Source organism: Grammomys surdaster, unplaced genomic scaffold (assembly GCF_004785775.1).
Source record: "Grammomys surdaster isolate TR1022 unplaced genomic scaffold, NIH_TR_1.0 361, whole genome shotgun sequence".
NCBI lineage: Eukaryota > Metazoa > Chordata > Mammalia > Rodentia > Muridae > Grammomys > Grammomys surdaster.
This window is the reverse complement of record NW_021604780.1, coordinates 823547-836064: the sequence shown is the minus strand read 5'-3', so window position 1 is coordinate 836064 and position 12518 is coordinate 823547. Positions and strand designations below refer to the sequence as shown.

At 44.7% G+C, this 12518-nt stretch overlaps 1 protein-coding gene across 7 annotated transcripts in view; it reads right to left on the bottom strand.

Annotated features, from left to right (window-relative positions):
* Positions 1 to 11069, bottom strand: part of Igf2bp2 (insulin like growth factor 2 mRNA binding protein 2) — a 101641-nt gene extending 90572 nt beyond the window's left edge. For 3 of the 7 annotated variants that reach the window (XM_028779690.1, XM_028779689.1, XM_028779692.1), the window contains exons 1-2: positions 10559 to 10733; positions 9017 to 9077 (exon numbers count right to left, since the gene is read on the bottom strand). In XM_028779690.1, the coding sequence (XP_028635523.1) occupies positions 9017 to 9077; positions 10559 to 10733 (236 nt within the window). Of the gene's footprint in view, positions 1 to 9016; positions 9078 to 10558 lie in introns of all 7 variants that reach the window. The other 4 variants (XM_028779688.1, XM_028779691.1, XR_003712946.1 and 1 more) reach the window with 3 other exon arrangements.
* Between the last annotated feature and the right edge of the window lie 1449 nt (positions 11070 to 12518).

Here is a 12518-nt window from a genome sequence, read left to right as displayed (position 1 = left end):
GGAGTTTTCAATTGTCAAGGAAAAAAAGGTTACAGAGCTGCTCAGCCCTGGGCACTCTGGAAGCACCGACCACTCCTCCTGTGCTCTGGAATTCCAGAGAACACAGCTGCACCGCAGGCTTCAGCCACCCAGTGCCCTGTTTCTGTGGCATCTCCTCCCTTTCTCCCTCCTTTCTTTCCTAATCAATGAGAGGACTAAACGCTCTTTTTGTGTTACTCTTTCATCACTGACATCTGACAAAGACGCAGAGCCCTGCACTTCAGAACTCTGCACATACAATATGAAGAAAAACATCCATTTTTCAAAGTAGGGTTGTTAACATCAGAAGAACTAAAGAAAAGGATTCCAAGGGAGACAAAGGCCCACACAGAGGCATTTCCAGCGTCTCAGTCAAGGGCGGCTGACAGGAAGCTACCTGCACACAGGAAGGCCTCTCATTTTTTGCTTCATTTCTCAAAGAGAAAAGAATAAGAAAAGATATGCATTAAAAATGCATCTTCTAAGCCGGGTGTGGTGGTGCACACCTTTAATGCCAGGCAGGCTCTGAGTTCTAGGCCAGCCTGATCTACAAAGTGAGTCCAGGATAACCAGGGCTACACTGACAAACATTGCCTTGAAAAACCACACACACACACACACACACAAAGTATCTTCTGATACCTTAAGCAACCTCAGGATCTTGACTGAGAAAAGAAATTATCCTTTACAATTTAACACATAATATTATCTATCTTATGGTTAGAAATGTACCACCTTCACTGTTGGGGCCTGTGAGAGGGCTGTCCTGCTGCATGATGTAAATGACACAGCGCACGCAACAGGATAACCCGGAAGAGACCCGGTGAGGATCCAATCCTGACGGTATCACCAGAGACCTCAAACCAGACCAGTGACTCATTGCAACGAACGCCTGAAAGTGAAGGCGTGTGGACCGAGGGCTGTACTGTGGGACACACTGTGACATACTACAGCATCCATGATGACATATTTTCTATGCTTTGCTTTATTTATTTTTTAATTTTGGGGGAGGCTGCGAGGGTAGAGGGCTAGGGGATGAGTCAGAGTGGGGTGCATGTTATGAAACTCACAAAGATCAATAAAAAGTTAATTTTAAAAAAAGTACCACTCCCTCTATAGAAGAAAATGCGTTCCATGTTACTAAAGAAAACAGCCAGAAATGCACAAGATGCAGCTACCACTCGGTAATTATTAGTTACTCTCTTCCTGTCCCATCTTCTGAGTCACAACTGCACAGAAAATGCCACATCAAGCCCTGAGCCATACAACTTGAAGACCCGGGAAATAACCCTTCACCTGCTTTTTTTTTCTTGATAACTCCACCCTTTGTCCCACCACCACTACCAGCAGAGTCCACAAAAGCCCAAGGAAACCAAACGGTGAGTTCAGGAAAACATTCCGGTTCAGGGATGAAGGGCACTTCACAGCTCTCAGTTACTGAGCACGCCGCTAAGAACTTGACTCCACTGATGGCAGACCTCCATTTATACTCGAAGCAGAGGTCAAAGGCCTTCTTCATGCAGAAAATGAAACAGAGGAAGACTGGCAGCTCCCACCAAGGAAACAAGTCGAAACACAGCTCTGCCTCCTGCAAGGGGCTGAGCCTCGAGGAGCCCACCAGGTGAACTCTTCAGCTTTACCGAAAGGAATACAATATTGACCAAATGTCGGAACCAAAGTCAGTGCCTAATTTGTGTGGCTCAAATGTTGAGAAAACTGGCCTGTTCTGGTTTTATGGCTTACTGGGACAGACAGGGTCTATGTAGCCCTGGGTGCTCTTAAATTTGCTATGTAGACCAGGCTGGCCAGGGATGTGTGCCACTGTCCCCAGTGAGGAACGTTCTTCTTAGCACTGGCCTATTTTTTAATACAAAGAATGTAACCACTAAGACACGCAACAGTATAAACAGCAGCCAAACAAAACCACCAAGCACCTCCCTGGATAAGTGTCCACACTCTTGCTAAGGCAAGCAGATAGAAAGCAGGGATCAATGCTGCTTTTAAAATGACTTGCTTGCCGAAGCCTTTAATCCCAGCACTCAGAGGCAGAGGTGGGTGGATCTCCATGAGTTCGTGGCCAGCCTGGTGTACAAAGTGAGTTCCAGTACAGCCAGGGCTGTTACACATAGAAATTCAGCTTTGAAAACCCAAAAACTAAAGTAAAATTTTGTGTCTATTTCTAATTATATTTCCTATAAAAATAGTCTAGCACAGAAGAGCAGATCATTTGGACCTGGGTAAGAAAGAGGTAGTTGCAAGTTCGGGCACTTGACAAACAAGTTCTCTCACTCCTGATGGGATCTGGGCCTTTTGACACTTTCAGCCGATTCATTTAAGATTAAGTGTTAAGTGAAGCCCTCTAGAGGGTAAGAATCAGTGCTGGACCTCTTGCCTGGGTTCTTCCCTGCTACTGAATTTATTTATTTGCCTTAAACAAATTATTACATTTTTCTAAGACTAAGTTACCTCAGATGAAAAAAGAACTCATCCTTCCCCCAGCTCCTTTTCCAAATATTACTTAGAAAAAGTAAAATTTCTGTTGAAGAGGCCATAATAGCTTTATTACTGTATGAACTTAAGATGCAGCCACGGGGGCTGCGCCTCACCACAGTGCTCTCTAGCGCTGTGTTATAACAGTACCAGATCATAAGACCTTTAAGAATTGTAAAGTCAATTCACACTTCCGTATGTATTAAATAAATACATGACAATGAGAAAAATTGCAAACCTCCCTCTGGTTGCAAAGGTTCACACACGTGTTTCTATTTGCTATGTATTAGCACTGATCTTAAAATGCCCACTTTAACAGGCCAGGAAAACTGTAACTAAGTGTTTGCATTTTAGGAAATAAAAACATAAGAGATATAGACAATTAAAAGATACAAGAACAAGCAAGCAACGTACCTCAAGAATACAAAAATTATTACCTGGGGATGGAGGTGGGGGCTATGACTGCTTCGGAGGGCAATGTCTAACCACGGACTTAAGAATGGCTTGGGACATAATGGCCCTTTAACAGACAAGCACTAGTTTCTGCTTTACTTGTCCAGCGTCAACATGCCACCCAACTCTGAACTAGATTGAAGACACATTATTATAATTTTTTTTCTCTTCTTCGACAGTGAAAGCAACAGAACCTAAGGTTTTCTGTAATAAAAAAATAATAATTTCTTTCCCCTATTTTGTGAAGCAACCAGACTAAAATCCATAATCAAAACAGGAAAAGTAAAACCTTAAAAATAATTCGGAACACTCTGCAATTTGCTGCCCAAAATAGAACCCATAGCATCCACACCACTGAATGAAAATGATAAGTTTGTAAGCATCAAGTCAAATTATAAAGCCGTTTAATGCAATAAATGAGAAGGCGGGAGTGTGGGGGGGGAAGAGTTTTTTTTACTGGTAGATATGTGCTGTTTGCTTGCTTTTATGTGTTCATTAACATTGTTTGAATATTCCCCCAAACTAATTTGTACTTCCTAGTGACTGCAAAAAAATAAAACCGGACCAACCAATTATTTAGGCATGCCTTCTTAAACACAACTCTTCTGTTGAACTGAGAAGTCAGACATAGTTTTTGAGATATTATGCTTTTGACTAGAAGTTTCAAAGCACACATTTTTTTAAAAAAGTTAATTTAGCCAAGGCTCAACAGTCTCTTTAAAAACAAAAACAAAACTCCTGAAAATACACTCAAGATGTTTAAATACATTCTTTAAAATTATACCTTAAAATTTATAATTTTCTAAGCAGCTTCCTGCTTAGAGATGCAGATTCTACATCTCTTCTAATAAAACTGATCCATAATTGATTGTGCAAAAATAACAAAACATCCTCCCAAGTACAGCATTTCTAAGTGAACACACACATTCAGTAACACACACTTTATAGCCGGGCACAGTAGTGTGTGCCTATGATCCCAGCATTCAGGAGGCTGAGGCAAAGAGGTTCACAGGTTCAGGAACAGCTGGGGCTGCACAGAGAAACTCTGTCTTAAAAAGAAAATAAAAGCGAGTGAGCGTGTGTGTGTGTGTGTGTGTGTGTGTGTGTGTGTGTAGGAGTGTGGGGGAGAGCAAAGCCTTCATGGAATTGAATGAGAGAACTCTAGGAAGGTAGTTTTTGCACTATATAGTCTTCTCAGCAATGTGCTCATTGGAAAAAAAAAAAAAAAAAACACTGCAGGTGTCTGTGTCTTGACTGGCAGGAGTGATGGCACCTGTCAGAGCTATGCATCACTCAGGGAAGGTGGCGTCATGTGTGTCTTCCTTTGTGAGTTTCAGTCATCTAGTGATTTTCATCAGCTTTGTTTGGACTGAAACTCAGAGTAACGGTTGCTCAATTAAAGATCTCCTCTTTGTCTTGCTACTTGATCTGTGTAAAACTACTGCCCCCACAGAATGCACACACTGACGAATCAGAGGGATAACAATTTAGTTCAGTAACAACTGACCAACTGTTCCTCTACTTTTGTGGGGTTCATTAGTAGGCTATGGATTAGTAGGCGATTCAGTTGTAGATAGCAGATATTTAGAAAATATCAATCATTTATAAATAGTTCTAGAAGAAATCTTTTTTTTTTTTAACTGCTTTTCTGTCTTTCAATAAATTTGTCCTGGTCTCTGTTCTTTTACACATAATACAGCATCATTAACATTCCTCTTCAACACACTAAGGAACTTACAGCAACCTACACACGCACACATACACACACACACTAATTTAAAATAGTAAAATAATTTTCACACATAGTTTTGAATCTTCTAATCTTTTAAACATATTTTAAAAGGTAAAATCATTTCTTAAAGAAAAATATACTTCAGACCATAAAAGGCTTTCCCCAAATATTAATTTCCCCTCAACTATGAAATGATAATCTCACCTTAACAAAATGAGATACATCACTCTTAAAGGTCTTCTTAGTAATTACTTTATCTATAGTTGCAAATAAACATTGTTATTATTATAAAGCACAATGTAGCAAATGGACTATGTATCAATTCTCTTTTAGGATTAAGGTTTAAGTATTTAAATACTTCTATAAATTGCTACCTTACAATTTAAAAATTAATACTATTTGGTGAATTAGAAAACTAAGCAAAATAAAATATATTTTATTTGTGGACGTCATTTGTTTTTAATGTTTAATAATACGTAAATAGTTAAATGCTAGCCTCTTACACACATTTTGAGACTACTTTGTTATCTAAATACCAAGTAATTTTTTTCTTTACCATTTCTATTCCAATCCCTAACACTTATTTCTAGAGATTAGGAAAATGTTTTCTCTAGAAAAAAAAAAAGTTATCTTTTTTTTTTTTTGGTTTTTCAAGACAGGGTTTCTCTGTGTAGTTCTGGCTGTCCTGGAACTCACTTGGTAGACCAGGCTGGCCTCGAACTCAGAAATCCGCCTGCCTCTGCCTCCCAAGTGCTGGGATTAAAGGCGTGCGCCACCACCGCCCGGCAAAAGTTATCTTTTTAAAAATGTGCTACTGCAATTTCAAAGCTAAATCTAAGTGACTTTACAGTTTGATATCATGTGACATTGTATTAATCTATCCACATATGTAATTAAGTCTGGCCATTACTTTCTAATTCAACAAAGTCTTGAAATAGAAGGCTACTAAGTAAGATTTAAAACTAATAAAGTCTTTCTTGTTTCTAGAAAATTAAAAATTTATGCAGAAAAAGCCTTTGTTACAGGGAGGGCTGGAAGTTGGGTGGGTTTTGGGGGGTTGGTATTTAATTCAGCTATACACAATGTAGTACATACAAGGAAAATACAATTGGGATACTGTTTTCTTTAGCATTCCTATAGGAGCCCAAATTCATTTGCATTGGAGAGAAGACAATTACTGATTTTTAACTCATGAAAGACAGATTCACAGCTTTCTCGGCACCACCTCAGAGGATCTAACTGTCCAGTAGAACCCTATCTGCCATCATTCAGCTACCTCCTAGAAGTGGGCAGATACTGCCTGCTTTTTAAAGTTCTGTTTCTCACAGAATCATTCAACTTTAGGGACAAAAGCACATTCAAGTTAGCATGTCTTAGACCAACACAACTTATGCAATATGTGTACCAGTGTGCAGACATGACTTTTTAAGTGAACTTTCAGCAGTACCCAAAGTAAAATTTCTATCAAGAAAGTTTCCATAACTTTTAACAGCACTTTTAGAGTTACCAATTTTTCCCCTTAAAATCTTTGATCTACAGGTACTATATGAATACAGAAAAAAAAAATTGTATTCAGCAGACTGAAACCAAGTAGAATGTAAGCGAAACAAATGATGGGCATGCCTTACCTTACAATAATTTACACTTACAAAGGATGAAACATATGTAAGTGCACAAGAAAAAGAATTCTTTACTCTAGGATGACTGAGAAAACAGCAATGTCTAGTCTGTCTACTTTGTAGCCACCGGTATAAAAGGGTGCTATGTGATTTAACTGAAGCCCCAGTGGTAAGCAAATAGCATGCCAATAATTCCACAAAGACTAAAAGCATCTTACAAACTATCATTAGCTTTAAAAAAATAAATTGGGGGATATAGATGTTAAAAGAGCTCCCTAAAAATATCAAAGAACCAAGCACAATATTAAAAAAATAGCACTCAATTGTTGAATCATTTTTTTCAAGGAGGCAAACAAGAGAGAAAGACTTGTTTCCCTCCAGCTCTACAAAACTCAAAAAAAAAAAAAAAAAAAACCCCACACACATAGAACTGACCCACAGTTCACAAATTTACTTCCAACTTGTCAATCTGAATCAGAAAAGAACATAAAAACAATCACTGCATAACATGAAAGCTCTGGTCTTAAATGTCACAGTACCCTGTTTTTTGTTTTGTTTTGTTTTTGTTTATTTGGTTTTTGTTGTTGTCATTTAAGCCACAAGCATAGTTGTACCCAGAACTATGGAGAATTTACTGATGCCTCATCCCAGAGGGCTGACCTCGGCTAATCAATTTCAACCAGTTTAGCCTTCTCCCACTTAGCTTGCACTGCAAGTAGATAACTTTTGTATTTTAAAGTGAGAGAAAGAGAGAGAGAGGAAGAGGGAGAGAGAGGGAGAGGGGAGAGAAAGAGTGTGTGTGTGTGTGTGTGTGTGTGAGAGAGAGAGAGAGAGAGAGAGAGAGAGAGAGAGAGAGAGAGTGTGTGTGTGTGTGTGTGTGTGTGTGTGTGTGTTGGAGCCACTCTCTCCAGCAGGCTACCCATGCATTTGGTATGTTAACTGTCTTCAGGTGTAGTCAATCACACAGCCTGCTCTCAGATTCCTCCAAGTTACTTCACAGCGTCAACATGTTCAAAGAAATTGTTTATTCCTAGGACTACAGAAGTCCTAGACTGTTTATTTAATTTATGCTAAAACTAGTGACACGACTACTTTTGAACTCATATAAGCAAAATTACCACTTCAGCCAAAAAGCAAACAATTCCTAAATTTAAAAACAAAAACAAAATGGTCTTTTTGTTGATAAGTTTTAGTTGATCACAATGACTTTAAATAAACCAGTACTTCGCTTATTTTGAAAATTAAATGATATACACTGCATTGTGGAGTAATGGGACATTAAATAACCTCAATTAAAAGTTAGTGACTTTTGTTAATTTTAAACTCCAAACGGATTCACAAGAGCAAGACAGCCAACAAAAATGAAATATTTATAGATGCAAACTCCCTTAAGGATTCTCAGTGGTTCTAACATTATTCATCAAATCTTCAACTGTTAAGAGACGAATGGTTTAAGCTTACAGTAAGTATTTAGCATCCAAGATCCCCTTACACATCCCAACTTAAAAATATATAAGCATAAGACACTTTACAGAGCGCCAGCTCTAGTTACACATTTTCGACATAAGAATCCGTTCAGTATAACAGCCCAGACTGCAAATCATAATTCTTAACTTTTCAAAAACAAAAGTATTAAACAGTTTTCTAACGTGGCACAATCATTTCCAAACAGATTCTGTTACATTACGATGTATGTAGAAGTCTGCACACAATGTCTTTAAAAAACCTCCAACACATCCAAGTGTTTATAAAATTATTTTAAAATGTTCTCAATCCTGAAAGAGCCTGAACAACTACCTCAGACTAAGAAGGTTAAAAAGAAAAAACAGACTTAGCCTCCTCAATTCAGATACTTATTGAAGAACGGCAAAGAAACGTTAGTTAATGGGATGAAAAACTAAGTTAGAACACGTGGTGGGTGGGGGTAGAAAGAATAAAGGCTCCCAATTTAAAGTCCACAATGAGCTTTAAACAAAGATGTTCTCCTTCATTCTTTCCTAGAGACTCACTGGGGAAACCCAACCCCCACAAAGCGTGTTACTCCTTCATTAACAATAGCTAACTATCGACTTCACCGCGACATTGTTTATCCCCCAACGTTTCTCTAAAGCAAAGTAACAACTAAGTGCTCGGGAACCAAGCCCAGCGCTTCAGTTATTAAAGTCTGGCTTCTCACTGAATCCAATACAAACATGCTACTTTTTTAGAATACTGTGCAAAAAACCCTCCTTATTTACTGAATTATTTTATAATTCATCACTAAACTATGCAAAAAATTAATTAATCGCATGGTTTAGTTAAGCAATTCAGCTGACACAGTAAATATTTACTCTTAACATCTCACAGGAAGTTTGCTATTGTGCTGGGGTTAGGGATGGTAGTGGGGAGTGAAAGGCAATTTATGATAAATAACTTAATCGGTCACAGCCAACTGAATTCACCTAGTGTTCTCCATCCCGACTCCTAATTAGGCACCAGTTTGCAAGCACAGAAAACATCTTATATAATGAAAGTAAAATAATAAATAATAAAAATAACTTTCTAAGCTATGTATCTCCAATAACAAAACCAACAAAAGCCCCTTTAAAAACCATACAGACACTTTTTTTTAAGCTGAGCGTTTTTTTTTAAAGTTATACGTATGGAAGCCCAATCACAGAAGGGGTAAAGAAAAAAAAAAAGAAACTAGGCAAAATATATTTACCTTAGCTTTTTAGAGACTGAGTAATCAACTTCCATGATTTTCCCATGCAATTCCACTTTACCTTTAAAACAGAAATTTAAAGCACTCAGAACCTCCCAGAGTCAAACCTGCGGGGGTCAAGGAGGGGCACGCACACTACTCCACGCTCGGGCTCCGCCTTCTGGAGCCTTCAAGGGGTCCTCCACCCGGCCGCAGCTGGGCGAACTTAGCGCCAACTGTGATCAAAAGTGGGCGCCCCGGGAAGCGAGCTAGGAGGGACGGGCGCAAGCCCAGTTCCGACCCCAGGTATAGCTGTGGGTGGCATTACCGGAAAAACACATTTAATAAAGAGCGGCGCCAATTTGAAAAGATGAGCTCATTTGAAACTCAAGCTGCAGGGCTGGCGCGCCTCGGTCTCTCCGGCCCCCAGCACCCCATCCCACCACCCGGGGACCCCAAGGCTCCCGGGCACTCGCCCCCTGCCCTCCCTGCCAGCGGTCCCGGGAACACGCGCAGGAGTCCCTGGCTCTGCGGCCGCCTGCTTTGGGGTGACCCCCAGATCTCGCCAGCTAGCCCCGCCGCACAGGTCTCCCAAGGAAGGGGGTTCCCTTGCGGGGTCGGGGGTCGCAGGCCCCCGGGAGCGTGGCCCGCCGCGTGCGTGTGCGGGATGCGAGTTGGGAGCGCGCGCGCGAGCGAGTGTGTCGCGCTGCGACTCCCGTCTGGGCTCCAGCGCGCTCGCGGGCCCCCCGGTCGCCTCTTTCCCGGTTCTCAGCCCGGGCCCCCACCGAGTTGAGACAGGGTACCTCGTAAAAAGGTGCTTCTGGCCGAGCAGGAGGCAGGGAGACGGGAAGCGGAAAGCCCCCAGCCCCGAGTTCTTCTCAATAAAATCGGACAAAAAATTCAGGGAAAAATAGGAGCGCTTCCGAGACCAGAGAGAGGGAACTGAGCTTGGGGAAAAGACCGAGGGAGATGTGCGGTCCGACAAGGGCAGGGTGGGGGAAACCCCAAGACCTCGAAGGGTTCAGTAGGTGAAGTCGAGGAGATGCCCAAAGTGGGGGGCCAGAAGACATGAGGGGGTCTCAAAAGGAGAGTGCAGCTTGAGAGACGACAGAGGGCGAGAGGTCTTTGGCACGAGGCATGGGAAGAAGGAAGGTCTGGCTAGGAGAGGAGACGCGGAACTGGGGGGGGGGTCCCTGGCAAAGGAGGTACTAGAAGGGTCAAGAAAAAGAAAAACGGGGGACTCTACAAAGGTGGGGGCGGGGGAAGCTCCGGAGAGCAGCTGGGCACTCCAGGGGCGCTCCTAGGGAGCCAGCGAGCCTGGGGACCCTCGGAGGGGCACAAGGTCGCCCCGACTCTAAGGCCCGAGGGTCTGTGAGCCCCCCGCAGTGGGGGCAGGGCAGCCGGCCATTCCAGAGCCAGCCCGCCGCGAGAGTCGCGGGGCTGGTGCGTGAAAGTGAGCGTGAGGGCTCGGGAGTCGCGGCGGGCGCGGCCCATGGGGCTCGGCCTCCCCGCTGCCGGTGTCCGGAGCCGGCGAGGCGCGGCGTGGGCAGTGCTAGTGCTCACCCGAGAGGGTCTCGATGGCGCGGATGGCCCAGTTCTGGTCGGGGTAGTCCACGAAGGCGTAGCCGGACTTGAGTAGGACCTGTCCCGCCAGGGGCAGCTTCCTGTCCCCGAAGAGCTGCCGGAGGTCGTCGGCGGTGACGGCGGGGCTCAGGTTCCCGATGTACAGCTTGTTCATCATCCGCGTCTTCCCGAGAGCCCGCGGCTCCCCCGGCCCGGCACCCGGCGCTCCCGCCGCCTCGGCTGCCCTCCTCTCTCCTCCTGCGCCCGCGCCCGCCCCCGCCCCCACCCTCGCCCTCAGCCTGGCTCCCCCCACCGCGGCCGGCCCGGCCCGCCCGGGGGCAGAGGCGGAGGCGGGGACTCGGCGCGGCTGCCTCCTCCGGGCAGAGTCCCGGGCGGGCGTGCGGACAAAGCGCTCGCTCTGCCTCCCGGTGCCGGGGCGGCGGCGGGCGGACGCACCCCGCGCGCCTGAGAGTTGGAGCGGCGTGTGCACCGCCGAGAGTGCGCGCTCTGCCCGTCCCGCGCCGCGCGCTCCGAGGGCTCGGTGCTCCCAGGCTGCGCGCCCGGCAGGCGGAAGCGGCGGCGGCCCAAGCGGGGCCGGGAGCGGCGGAACGAGGCGGCGCGCGGGAGGTGAGGGGCGCGGGCGTGGGCGGGGTGATCGCAAGGTGAACCCGACGTGGGCGCGGGGCCAGTGAGGTGCGCCTGGAGGAGAGCTCTCTACGCCACGGCTGACAACTTTTCCCCGCGCGTCCCGAGCCATGAACGGATCCAGAGACTTGCTGCGAGCCCAAGCTCTTGGAGAAGGGGGCGCATGTGGTCAAAGGAGGGAGGAACACACAGGTCCCCTCCCCCAGACCGTGTATTCTAAGAAAGTTACGGTGGCGCCGAGCCTCAGTTTCCCCAACCAAGGGGAGAAAGGAGAGCCAAACCGGAGCCCAGCGGAGGCCAGGTGGCGGCCGGTTTCAGTCCCAGGCTTGGTAGGCGTTCCCTGAGCTCTGGAAGGAAAGTTGTCCTTCCACGCGGAGGACGGAAGAGGAAGGGTCCCAGACCCTCTCCCAGGAAGGAGCCAGACAGATTGCCAGGCGGCAATCTAAGTCACATGACCCCGTGGGAATCTTGGAAATGAAGGGCTACAGAAGAGAATTAATGGATTTTAAGATGAGATGGCTCTGGACTTCAGAGTGTGATCCGGGAAGTGTTCCTTGGTTTTTAGAGGGCTTTTTAGGGTTTTAGTGGTTGGAGGTTATGTCTGGGTGGAGAAGTCACCATGGGCCATATGGTAGAAGGCCTGTCTACTCCATAGTCAGACCCAAAGTGTGCCGACATCCTTGAGCCTAACTTTCATCCCTAAAGGAAATAGAACAACTACCCCTTGTGAGGATGACATAAAAGGCTAGCTCAGTGATGTGTGATACACTGCACTTTGCTTCCATTTCTTTGCCCAGGGAAACTTAAAAACTGGGGGGGTGAGGGGCTGTCCTTAATTACTTGTCTTGATAAGAAAGTGATGAATTCTTTCTCATCTAGATATTTACTGGCATTTCAATTCTAGCTTTCGTCAAATATTCCTCTCTGGATTTTACTGCTCCTCGAACTAGGAATAGGGCTTTGATAGTGTTCCCCAGACTGACAGATAAACCAGGGACAGATGCTTTCTAAGTAAAATGTGGAAGAAACTCGCAAATGAAAACAACTTGTGTGTGCACAAATCACCTCAGACTAGAAGCCGCCTTCAGATTGCTGACACGAACGTTCCTAATTAGGCTGGTCATCTTTGTAAGGATATGTTTGCCTATTCACAGTAAATCATAGTTACAGGCTACAGAAAACAAGGAATTGGCACGGGTTGGTGGTCTCCCTCGCTGAAAGGTTAGTAAGCCTTTTATGTTGCATTACATTTTCAAACATGGCAAGTGTCTGTGGCCAAGCCATGGCTACTCTGCAGACACAGTATACCGAGTCT